Source organism: Cnephaeus nilssonii (genome assembly GCF_951640355.1).
Source record: "Cnephaeus nilssonii genome assembly, chromosome: 7".
In the NCBI taxonomy this organism is placed as follows: Eukaryota; Metazoa; Chordata; class Mammalia; order Chiroptera; family Vespertilionidae; genus Cnephaeus; species Cnephaeus nilssonii.
In genome coordinates this window covers 70,433,395-70,446,206 of record NC_137078.1, presented here as the reverse complement: position 1 = coordinate 70,446,206, position 12,812 = coordinate 70,433,395, and the positions used below count along the sequence as shown (strand labels likewise).

Genomic DNA, 12,812 nt, shown 5'->3' with positions numbered 1-12,812 from the left:
TAAAGTTTATTTACCCAACAGTATTGAACATTTACTATATGTTAAGTAATGCTTTCCTGTAGGGATACAAACATAAATAAGAAATAGTCTCTCTTCTCAAGGAGCTCACAGTCTATCAGACTCTTAATTTTTAGTTCACTGAAATTGAACAAGTCATTGAAGACTAATCTTGCTTTTCTAGTCATATCTATCGGATTAAGAAAGAGTAAAATACTTTTGAAAAAGGAAACTAAAATAACTATTTTAGTTCAATGTGGGAGATATGGAAACAATACAGAAATACTAGTGTTCTTTTATTGATTATTAACCTATATATCTTATATTTTAAGATTACTATATTTTCTTATTCAAAACTAGAAGGATCTATGGAGATCTAGTTCAATTTCCTTTTTTTCTAGATTGGAAATTTGAGACCAGGAGGAAAAATAAGTGATTTGTCCAAATTCATATCATTTAGGGAAACATCAGAATTGGAATGGAGGTATTCTGATGTCTGGTATTTTTGCCATCACATCGTGTCTAATTGTCTCTGTGTGGCAACCTCAGATACATTCTTCTCCCTGCCGCCAAAATATCTCTTCTACAATTCTATTATCCCACTTACGGTAGTTCCTATTTTCACTTACATATAAGCATTACTTGTGGGTTAATATATAAATCCTTTCTAATCTCTTATCAGAAAATAGCATGTCAATAAAATCATGGAAGCTTAGGTAGGAAAATATTAGAGTCAAGAAGTACAGCTAATCAGTTCAGAATTTCTTTGTTTTTAATTTGTGCAAAACAAAAAGAATGTACTAGGAAGTTATGTTGTATTATTTGACATTGATAAGATCAATGTCTTTTCTCTCATAAATAAAATTTTGGTGATTCATAATGCTGCTTTTGAAATTAATTTCTCATGAACTTAAATATTTACTAAAGTTGAAACTTACTTCTGAAGTACAAATGAACATTTAAAACTTCTTTAATTTATATGGAACTCTAGTGATGGAACTGATACATAGTTTTCAGTAAGCTCTAAGTTTATTAAAACATTTTTATTATGCCTTCTAAAGTATTAAAATACAGTGACTGGAAGAGATAGCCACAGGATTTGAAATATTATGTTTTTGAAAGTATTAATGCAGTGAAATTTCTTCCTTTCTCATTCACAGTGGCTTACTTTGTAGAGTGAGTGCAGGAAATGATATGGCATGCCTCACTACTGATTTACTTGCTGCTATTGGCAAAATGGAACCTGTCTTTATTCCCTTGGTGTTAGCCTTTCGTTATTGGGCTAAGGTGAGTGGAACAGAGGAGTGCCTAATCTGTAACAGAAATCATAATACATAGGAACAAAATAGTTATGAATAACTATAGTAAATTTAGAGTGGATTTGAAGCAAAGTAAACAGATTTGGGATAAGTTTTGGAGGAAGGACTTGATATGAGAGTTGAGGGGAAGTGAGTAATTGATGACAACTCCTTAATTTTTGGAAAATGCAAAGATACCAAGTTCTTGAATAAGGAGGTGGTATTCTTAAAATGTAAAAGTGCATTAAATTAATTTTCAAATGTTCAGTAATTTTAATTCTAATTACCAGGAGTTTTTAAAATGTTGATAAAATGATCTTAAAAGTTAGTATGGAAGAATCTTTGAGAACAGCCAAAAGAACTCAGAACGAGACTAGTAAAGGGGACCCGCTTTACCACTACAAAACTGATTTAGTTAAGTGTATACCATTGGCATAGGAATAGACCAGTGGTCGGCAAACCGCGGCTCGCTAGCCAATTGCGGCTCTTTGGCCCCTTGAGTGTGGCTCTTCCACAAAATACCACGGCCTGGGCGAGTCTATTTTGAAGAAGTGGCGTTAGAAGAAGTTTAAGTTTAAAAAATTTGGCTCTCCATATTTCAATCGTTGTCCTGTTGATATTTGGCTCTGTTGAATAATGAGTTTGCCGACCACTGGAATAGACACATAGATATGTGGAACAAAAAAGAAAGCCTGAAAGTAGGTCCTAGTGTAAATGAGATTTTAATTTATGAAGAAATAAAAGACATTACGGTATTTTAGTGATAAAACAGTGGTTTATTTAATAAATAGTTCCATAACAACTGTATCTTTCTTGAAGAAAATAATGTTGGACCCTTAGCACACTAAATGCAAAAATAAACTGCACTTGAATGAAAAATAAAAATTTTAGAAGAAAATTTAAGAATATATATTGGCCCACACCTCAAAGGGTCGAGGCTTGATTCCGGTCAAGGGCACATACCTGGGTTTCAGGTTTGTCCCAGGCCCAGTCGGGGTGCGTGCAGGAGGGCAACTGATCGATGTGTCTCTCTCACATCGATGGTTCTCAATCTCTCTCCACCCTCCCTCCCTTTCACTCTCTAAAAATGAATGGAGGGAATATCCTTGGATGAGGATTAATAAAAGAAACAAAATAGCAACAACAAAACGTGTGTGTGTGTGTATATAATATTACACACACACACACACACACACACACACACAGAAACCTTTTGACCATGATAGGAAACCTAAAAGCTGTATAAAATAAGCATATTTAGCTACATAAACATGAATACATTTTATATGGTAAAAGGTATCATAAATAATGCCAAAAGAAAAGCAGATTGGGAAAAATAACATTTTTTTCAAATTCATGTATCAGATATAAAGGGTCATTATCTATAATGAAAAAGAATACATACGAATTTATATGTAATGTGTAAAAATAGAAAAACTGGCAAAAGATTTAAGAGGCTATTCAGAAAAGAACAAATCCAAGTGGTTAGTAAATATGAGACATTGCACCCATTCCGTTGACCAAGCATGTCAAACTTGTGGCCCACAATGTATATTTTTGCGGCCCCGCCAATATAACGGTATATAAGAAACTTTTTAGTAAAAATTTCATAACTTAATTTTTACAATATCCTGTTATACATAATTATTAATAACGAAATACAACGTTCACTAATGACTGATTACTATAATCATGTTGCATTCATTTCCCTTATGCGCCTTAGGCGCAGGTGCACCATTTCTCTCCACTAATACTAGCAGCGAATATTTTAGCAGCTGATTGCCATGTCATTAGTCTTGGACTAACTTGTTTGGTGTGCACAACAGGAAATATTTTGCTTTCAGAGAACAAGAAAAATAGGTTTATTTGCGTTACACTTATTAATTTGTGCAGTTATTCAGTGTCTGGTAAGTTAATGTTCAAGAAAAAATACTAATTTTTATTAAAATGTTCTATTTATGTTAATGATTATTCATTTATTTCAGCCCTTTGTATTTAGCATGTCTCTATCAAAATAAACTTAACATTTCTATGAAAATAGAAGCTTTTTTTTTTGCCGTCCACATAAACTTAAACCTTGTTTATTTGGCCCGTGTTAGCCTTTGAGTTTGACATGCTTGCCATTGACAATTTTTAAAATCTTATAATTATTTGTTAGAATTGAAATATATCACATTTTTTAATCCAGCAAATATGTTCCTGGGAATATAGCTCATAAACAAGCACTAGTACTTAGGAAATCTGTATAAGGATAAATATTACAGTATTGTTTAAAGTAGCAAAAACTGAGAACGAAGTGTGAATATCCTTGGGTGGGGGAATTATTGAATAACCATCCAGATCATAGACTATAATTTAACCATTTGAAAGAATGTTAGATCTGTACTAATGACTTAGAGGGACATTTCTTGGTGCATTGTTAAGGCAGAAGAGTAATATACAGAGATGTCGATAATAAAAATTTTGGTAAAAAGATGACAAAAATCAAAACCTCTGTTTTTATATAGAAAATAGAAATGTATGTATATTTCTGTATGGTTATTTGAATACAGAAGAAGGCATGGAGTACTTAGAAGATTATTAACATGAGGCAGAAGTGGAAGCAAAATAAAATATTTTTAAAAGGTGTCTACAATAAAAGCACATTGTATGATATGGTTCCATTTAACTAAAATATATATGTCTTTATATGCAATAAAAAATGAATGGAAAGATGGTCACCAATATGTTAATAGTAATTTCAGGTGGGTCAGATTTCAGATCATATATTTTATATATATATATATTTATACTAAAAGCCTGGTGCACGGATTCGTGTACCGGTGGGGTCCCTTGGCCTGGCCTGTGCACTTTCACAATCCGGACCCCTCGGGGGATGTTGGACTGCTGGTTTCGGCCCAATCCCCGCAGGCCAGGCCAAGGGACCCCACCAGTGCACGCATGCACCGGTCCTCTGGAATGCATATAAGATCTTTGGTTAATCTCTTCCCATCTTCCCCCCTCCCCTCTTCCCTCTGAGATTCATCAGTCTGTTCCATGTTTCCATGCCTGTGCATTGAGCGTCTGCCCCCTTGTGGTCAGTGTGTCATAGTTATCGAGTTAACGGTCGCTTAGGCTTTTATATATATATATATATATATATATAGATAGATAGATAGATAGATAATTACATTTTATGCTTTTTACAATGATTATGGTGGGGGGAGAGCTACTTTTGTTGTGAAACCAAGAAAGAAAATTAAAGAAAGCTGAAATAAATGGTGGTACTTTTCCCCCATCATTTTGCAGTTGTGCTATATTGATTCCCAAACTGATGGCGGAATTCCTTCTTACTGTTTTGCTTTAATGGTGATGTTTTTTCTACAACAAAGAAAACCCCCTCTTCTTCCTTGTTTACTTGGAAGTTGGGTAAGCATGAGTTTGTGACGTGTATGTACATATATAGTTTGCTCTTGCAGAGTACTCTGTTCAATTTAAACTGCAGTTCTGATTTGTCTGTCCATCTTTTTTTTAAAAATAATTTTCTACTACCAATTTGGAATGGCATTTTATATAGATTGAAGGCTTTGACTCAAAAAGAATGGATGACTTTCAGCTGAAGGGCATAATAGAAGAGAAGTTTGTGAAGTGGGAATATAATTCAAGTAGTACAACTGAGAAAAACTCAATTGCTGAGGAAAACAAAGCTAAGGCTGACCAACCAAAAGTTGATACCAAGAAGACAGAAAAAGACAACCAAAGTAATGCCATAAAGGGAAAACATGGCAAAGTAAGCTTTTTTTGTTGTTGTTTCTTTGGCTTTTCTATCTATAGCATTTGTGATGCCTTCTATTGAAGCTATTTTAATAGTAGGTTAACTGACTAATCTTGAATAAACCTCTTGGCCTCATTTTCCTCATCTGTAATGTGAGGGGTTGATCTGGTTTAATTTTTCAGTACCAAGATTCCCTAATGAATTTACAACTCATTTTGGGAGACTTCTGTTGTTTGAATCATGTCAAAGTAATTCTTTGTATATTTTTCATTTAGACAAGGAAAATTTCCTTCAGGAGTTGGGCTGTAACCAAAACTTTAGCTTATGGGAATTATGTTGGCAGATTGGTGGAGAAATAAAGGCCCTATGGTCCTTTAGGGTACGGCTTGCTTATTGAACCATTCAGCGTTCATTTATTGAGGGCCTGCTACATACCAAGCATTATCTTAAGTGCTAAAGAACAAAAGTTGAATATCCATGGATTGTGTCCTCTAGAAGGATATCGTCTTTCTGAACTTCCAGTTCTGAACTAGACTACAGAAATGTGAACATTACTGAAATGTTCATGTTATTCCCTGAACATATGTTCTAGTCCATTCAACTCTCCCACTTTCTGTCCTCTTGCTTATTACTTCACTGAGAAAGTGGAAGCAATCAAAAGAGAACTTCTACACACTCCCACCACCATCTACCACTATCTGCACTCACATACTCTGCACTCACATACTCTGTCTTATTGCCTGCTTTTATAAAGGAACTTCTGGTGTTGCTATCTAAAGTCATTTTCTTCACTTTTGTATTCAGTGCCATGCCTACTTATCTATTCCAGAACATTACTCTAGCAATTCTTATCTTTTTCTCCTAAATTACCCATTTTTCATTTTTTACTAAATCCAACATGCTTTTATTTATCCTATTTAAAAGAAAAATGTCAACACCACTTCCCTTCCCAACTAATTATTCCTTTGCTCCCTTTGCAGTAAAAGTGCTTGAAAGAATTGTCTATATTCATTATTTACAATTTCTTTGTTTCCTCTTACCTCAGACTAATCAGGCGTTGACCTGTATCAATCTGCCAAAATGCGTATCATGTCAGTAACTTCCACAATGCTAAATCTAATGGTCATATCTCAATTTTTATCTTGACTTAGCAACATTTGTCACTTGATTATTTTCTTCTCTAAAAAATTTCTTAACTTGACTTTTAGGGCACTACAACCGTGGCTGATTATTCCTTCTCAGTCTCCTTTGCTGGTTCTGCCTTTCCTCTCCAGTCTGTTAATGTTGGAATGCTCTAGGGCTCAGTCCTTGATCCCCTTTTTCTTTAATATATTTTTATTGATTTCAGAGAGGAAAAGAGAGGGAGAGAGATAGAAACATCAGTGATGAGAGACAATCATTGGTTGGCTGCCACCTGCACGTCCCCTACTCGGGATTGAGCCTACAACCTGGGCATGTGCCCTTGACCGGAATCGAACCTGGGACCCTTCAGTCTGCAGGTCGATGCTCTACCCACTGAGTCAAACCAGCTACCCCTTTTTCTTTATCTACACTCCCTTGGTGATCTCATCCAATTCCCTGGATTTTAAGTACCATCTGTATGATGATGACTTTCAAATTTAAATCTTCAGCAAAACCTTTTTCCTAAATACTATAATTGTATCTCCAGCTGCCTATATAATGTCTCTATTCAAGTGTCTAATAGATGTCTTAAACTTTCTGTATCTAAAACTCAACTCCTAGTCTTCCCCTTGCTTCATATGCAGTTTTCCCATCTCAGTTAATGGCACTACACCCTTAGTAAAACACATTGGAGTCATCCCTCTTTCATACTCCATATGAGCCTGTCAGAAAATTCTGTCATCTCTATTTCAAAATATCCAGAATTTGGCCACCTCTTACCACCTTCACTGGTCCTAGCCACCATCATCTCTGTCCTGAATTACTACCAGAGTGTCATAATAAGTTTCCCTGCATCTACCCTTGCCCCTTATAATCTGTTCAGTCAGAATGGCTCTTCCAAAACTTAAGTTAGATCATGCTCTTCCCCCTTCTCACACTCAAAATGCTTTAGTTGCTCCTCACTTAATTTAGGATAAAAGCCAAGGAGTTCTCACTGGCTAGCTTTTTGTTTTCCTCTTTTTTTTCTCCCCTCTCTCTACCACACTAGGTTTCTTGGTTTTCTTTTTAAAGCTAGTCATACTCCTACTTTAGTGTGTTTGTTCTATTTCCTATTCCTAGAACACGTTTCCTTTTTCTCCAGATTATACCTTCTCAACAAGTTTTATCCTGACTATTCTATTTACCATTGAAACCTGCTCCCATATTCCCATCCCCTTTATTAAACCTACTCAACTTTTTAAAATTTCCACAGAACTTTTCTTTAAAAAAATTTTTTTTAATTTAATTTGATTTCAGCGAGAGGAAGGGATAGAAACATCAGTGATGAGAGAGAATCATTAATTGGCTACCTCCTGCACAACCCTACTGGGGATGGAGCCCGAAATCTGGGCATGTGCCCTGACTGGGAATAAACCATGACCTCCTGGTTCATGGATTGACACTCAACCACTGAGTTAACCTAGCTGGGCACCACCACACTTTTCTTTTTCTGACTTGCTATGTAATTTACTTATTAAGTTTGTTGTTCACCGTGTTCTTCCCCTGAAAAGTGAGCTCCACTAAGGCAAGGATCTTTGGGGTTTTTTTTCATGGATCGATTCCAAGTGCTTGGCACATAGTAGGTAATCAATGAATGGTTGTAGAATTGAATGAATGAATGACTGCTTCATGTGTTTATGCTCCTAGTGGTTACTTTCAGCTGCCAGTCTTTAGCTAATTCCCTTGGAAGTCATTACCTCTTCTGTTACACATCCCCTCCCCATTAGAGGCCCATTTTAGCATTGCTAAATTGTTTCTTCCTTTCCTAGTAGTCCATGAAGTAGTCCAATACCTTATTTGAGTGGCAGTATGTTATAATGATTAGCAACATGAACCCAGTAATGATGCGGTCCTGAGTCAGATTTTTGCCCTATAGCAGTGGTCGGCAAACTGCGGCTCCCGAGCCACATGTGGCTCTTTGGCCCCTTGAGTGTGGCTCTTCCACAAAATACCACGGCCTGGGCGAGTCTATTTTGAAGAAGTGGCATTAGAAGAAGTTTAAGTTTAAAAAATTTGGCTCTCAAAAGAAATTTCAATCGTTGTACTGTTGATATTTGGCTCTATTGACTAATGAGTTTGCCGACCACTGCCCTATAGTATCTACTCCATGGAGTTGTTAGAATTATTAATTATATGCACAGCACTCATGGTGAGCATTATGTGTAAGTGTGAGCTCTCATTTTTTTATATCCCCAGCACAATGCCAGGGACATAGTAAGTTCTAAATAAATGTTTGCCAAATGAAGGAATTAGCTTTTGCAAGACCAGGACATTTACTTAGACTTTAAAAGTAATTACTGCAGTGAGGAGCTGTGGTGATTGTTATACAGTGGTTTGCAACCTTGGCTGCACATGGGAATCACTTAGGGAGCTTTAAAAATCTCAATACCCAGTTCATAGTCCAGGTCAGTTAAATCGGAATCTTGGGAAGGGTATGGGAGGTGGGAGTGGTGTGTAACTCAGGTATTAGTGTGTTTTAGTATTTCCACTGTGATTCTAATGTGCAGCAAAGGTTGAGAATTTCTGGTGTAGTGGAAAGAACACAAAATCCTATGAGTTAGTAAACTGGCACTCTCTTCCCAGCTATCCACAAATTGCTTTTTGGCAGGTTGCTCCTTTATGCTTAGTTTTTGAAAAAGTGATCCCTAAGGATTTTTTAAAGTGAAAAGTAAATGATTCATTAGTTCATGAAGCGTAAATGAAAAGTGTTTTTTCTTTTCCAGTCTCCTTTAACATTGGAAACACCAAACCAGGTATCCCTGGGACAGTTATGGTTAGAGCTGCTAAAATTTTACACACTGGACTTTGCTTTGGAGGAATATGTCATATGTGTACGGATAAAAGATATTTTAACAAGAGAAAACAAAAACTGGCCTAAAAGGCGAATAGCCATTGAAGGTACGATATATTTCATTTGGAGAATAATTTTTGTGTGCCACTCATCATCTGGGTCTAATTCAATGTTATAAATTTTACCCCTTGACTTGGTAGCACTATCTATGCCACTAGGTTGTCATATATTTTATATAAATTCTTTGTCAAGTCCATTATAGTTTATAGGATTAATACTCATTTAAATATTTCCAATCTGTAAATATTAGATTGGTTAGGGATATTAGCTTACTTTACATGTCTTTATTTAATTTTTTATTATAAAAAATTTCAAAAATATAGAAAAATAGAATAGTTATATTAATTCTACAAGGTCTTTTTGAAGAAATTTGTCATAAACTTGTTGAAGAATAATTTTAAAATCTAGTTTTATTGTCTTCTAAATCAGGGGTCCTCAAACTTTTTAAACAGGGGGCCAGTTCACTGTCCCTCAGACCGTTGGAGGGCCGGACTATAATTTAAAAAAAACTATGAACAAATTCCTACGCACACTGCACATATCTTATTTTGAAGTAAAAAAAACAAAACGGCAAAAACACCCGCATGTGGCCCACGGGCCATAGTTTGAGGACGCCTGTTCTAAATGATCTCATCTGTTAAATGTTACTACACTAAAGAAAAAAACAGTTGATGTTGACAACTCAGGTTTCACATCAAATCCAAGAACATTAAGATATTTAGAGGTACAGAAATTAATAGAATGGCTTCTAAATTTTTTAAAAATATATTTTTATTGATTTCAGAGAGGAAGGGAGAGGGAGAGAGAGATAGAAACATCAATGATGACAGAGAATCATTGATTGGCTGCCTCCTGCATGCCCTCTACTAGGGATCGATCCCACAACCTGGGCTTATGCCCTTGACCAGAATTGAACCCAACACTCTTCAGTCCGCAGGCCACTGAGCCAAACCAGCTAGGGCTACAATAGGACAAAAAGGTGAATTTTCTGGAGCTAATAAGGAAAAACTTGATGCCACCATCAATGAATTAGTTTAATCATGTTTTCTGAAAACAACCAGCTATCAGTGCTTGTAATTTTTTTATTTACATAAAAGAAAGATCAAGCATAGAGACTATATACTCCACTGCCATCTGATTATAAATGACAACAAAATATTAATTCTACCATTAAAAAAAAACAACAAGTGGAGAATAGGGTTTCATGGGGCAGGACATGATGGGGGCGCGGGGCAGTTTTGTTACTGGAAAGGGGACTTGGCCCTGATCTTGCCTGCTTTGGGCCAGCTGATAGTGTGTGGATTCTTGACTTTGTACAGGAAGGATTTCACAGCACAAGTCCAGGTGATTTTTAGAGGGTGTTTGTTAAAACTGGGGACAGTGAAACTAGGAAGGATCTAGGATAGAAGAAGCACTAGGAGAGACCAGACAGTGAAACGAGTCTAGGCTAGGCTGCTTTGGCTCACTAAGAAGTCAGAAAAAGGGGGCCTTTGGGACAAGTCAGGGCCTGTTGCTCCCTGGATGCGAGTCTTGTGGGAGTCCCTTAGAGTTAGGAACTGCATGCCTATGGGGGAAGAAGAGAGGGAAGGGCAAGACGAGGGTGTGCTCCCTGGAGGGATAGTGCACTCGCTTCTAAATTCTTAATACAAACTTTAAGTTCACAATATTTCACTTACTTTTTATAGGTAGGAAATTGAATTTCTGTGCATCATTTCAGTTTGTTTAGCCTTTAGTTTGTTTAACATTCTTCTGTTCCCTCAACCCACTTTTGGCCTTCTAGTGTGAATTGAACCCACACATATTCTCATACACTCAAGCATGTCCTCACATCTTATACACTCTTACATACAGTAAATAAATGAGCTCTGAAACCTGCAGCCATCATAATTTCTCTTCCTTTTTCTTCTGGAAGGGGAAAAGAGGCTAGGAAAAGCTTTTTAAACCCTTTATTTTGATAATAGCAAAAAGTAACAGATGCTTCAACCATAGCAGTCATGTCCTGTTAATCTTTTTACTTAATGATCTTCAGTTGTGGAGAAAATATGTATTGTTTTTTGGGGTCGTACTGTTCTTTTTTCCTTGACATATTTGTATTTAAGGCTTATAAAATCCAAAAACCTATAAACGTTTTCAGAAGTATAAGTTGCTGCAAGCCTTTTCAACATAGCCATTTTAGATTGGATCAACATTTAAATTTCGTTTTTTGTTGTTTTTTTAATATATTTTATTGATTTTTTACAGAGAGGAAGGGAGAGGGATAGAGTTAGAAACATGGATGAGAGAGAACCATCGATCAGCTGCCTCCTGCACACCCCCTACTGGGGATGTGCCCGCAACCAAGGTACATGCCCTTGACCGGAATCAAACCTGGGACCCTTTAGTCCGGAGGCCGATGCTCTATCCACTGAGCCAAACCGGTCAGGGCTAAATTTCGTTTTAATTTTTACTTTCTTAGGTTTCTTCCTACTTTTCTGTTTCTCCTCTTTCTCTCTTTAATTTTCTGATCTCACTAAAGTTAAATCTTAAAGTCACTATTTTTTTTAACTTGAAGCTTTGAGAGTTTAGGTTATATTTTATTTGTTTAAATTGCAAGGAATATGTAACTAAGAATACTATGAAAATGAAAATTATTAATGGGTCCCAGAGCTTGAAAATTTTCATTCAATGACACTATTGGGAGGCATATTGACATAGTTGTTTTCAGCAATTTCATCATTGAAACTTTGTAATTACTGAGTTGGGCTCCTTAGCCATTATCTCATTAATTACCTTATTATTATTATTATTATAAAAGTTTTTTTTTTTTATGTTAAGACAGAAACAAAGGAAACAAAGTTGCTATTGTATTTCCCCTACTAAGTTTTCAAGGACTCTCACTGGGACTTTAGTATAGAAAAGCTTTGGGAAAATGTATTCTGCTTACAATCCAGCAGTTAAGAACTGTTTGTATAATCTTGAAAACGTAGTTTGTTAGTAAATACTTAGCAACTGACCATTTTCTTTTTTATTAGATCCATTTTCAGTCAAGAGGAATGTCGCACGGAGCTTAAACAGCCAGCTTGTTTATGAATATGTTGTGGAGAGATTCAGGGCAGCTTATCGATATTTTGCCTGTCCTCAGAGGAAGGATGCAGATAAATCTGTGGATTCCATGAAAAAAGAAAAAGGGAAAATAAGCAATAAGAAACCAGTCAAGACTGACAATAAGACATCTAATTGTTGTATTCAACTTGGGAAAAGCACAGAAAAAATAAATGCAGAAAGAGGTCAACCTGGTAAATATAATGAAATGAAATGTACATCACGGAGATGTATTACTGAAGATGACAATTTGTTGGTAACTGAACTAGTTTTGGCTGAACATGGACAGGAATCTTCATCTCTTTCTACCAGTGAAGGCAGAGAATTAGAGCCAAAATCAATTAAGAAACAAGATGATTTAGTTCCTTCAGAAACTTGTTTAAAAAAGGAGCTCAGCCAATGTAATTGCATTGATTGTAAATCCTCTGACCCAAATGAGTCTGTTGGTACAGACTGCAGGTCAAATTTAGAAACAGAGAGTTCACATCAGAGTGCGTGCACCGACACATCTGCTACCTCTTGCAACTGCAAAGCTACAGAAGATGCTTCTGACCTTGATGATGATAACCACCCCACCCAGGAATTACATTATGTGTTTGATAAGTTTATTTTAACCTCTGGCAAGGTAGGATACAGTTTGTAAACAATCTGTAAGATGTTGTGGTGGTGT

The 12,812-nt window shown here is 36.1% G+C and overlaps 1 protein-coding gene across 6 annotated transcripts in view; it reads left to right on the top strand.

Annotated features, from left to right (window-relative positions):
* The window catches only part of TUT4 (terminal uridylyl transferase 4), a 130,259-nt gene that overhangs the window by 78,423 nt on the left and 39,024 nt on the right, over positions 1-12,812 (top strand). For all 6 annotated transcript variants that reach the window (XM_079776916.1, XM_079776918.1, XM_079776915.1 and 3 more), the window contains 5 exons: positions 1,158-1,284; positions 4,584-4,703; positions 4,852-5,064; positions 8,934-9,108; positions 12,073-12,767. In XM_079776916.1, coding sequence (XP_079633042.1) covers positions 1,158-1,284; positions 4,584-4,703; positions 4,852-5,064; positions 8,934-9,108; positions 12,073-12,767 — 1,330 coding nt within the window. The remainder of the gene's footprint in view (positions 1-1,157; positions 1,285-4,583; positions 4,704-4,851; positions 5,065-8,933; positions 9,109-12,072; positions 12,768-12,812) is intronic.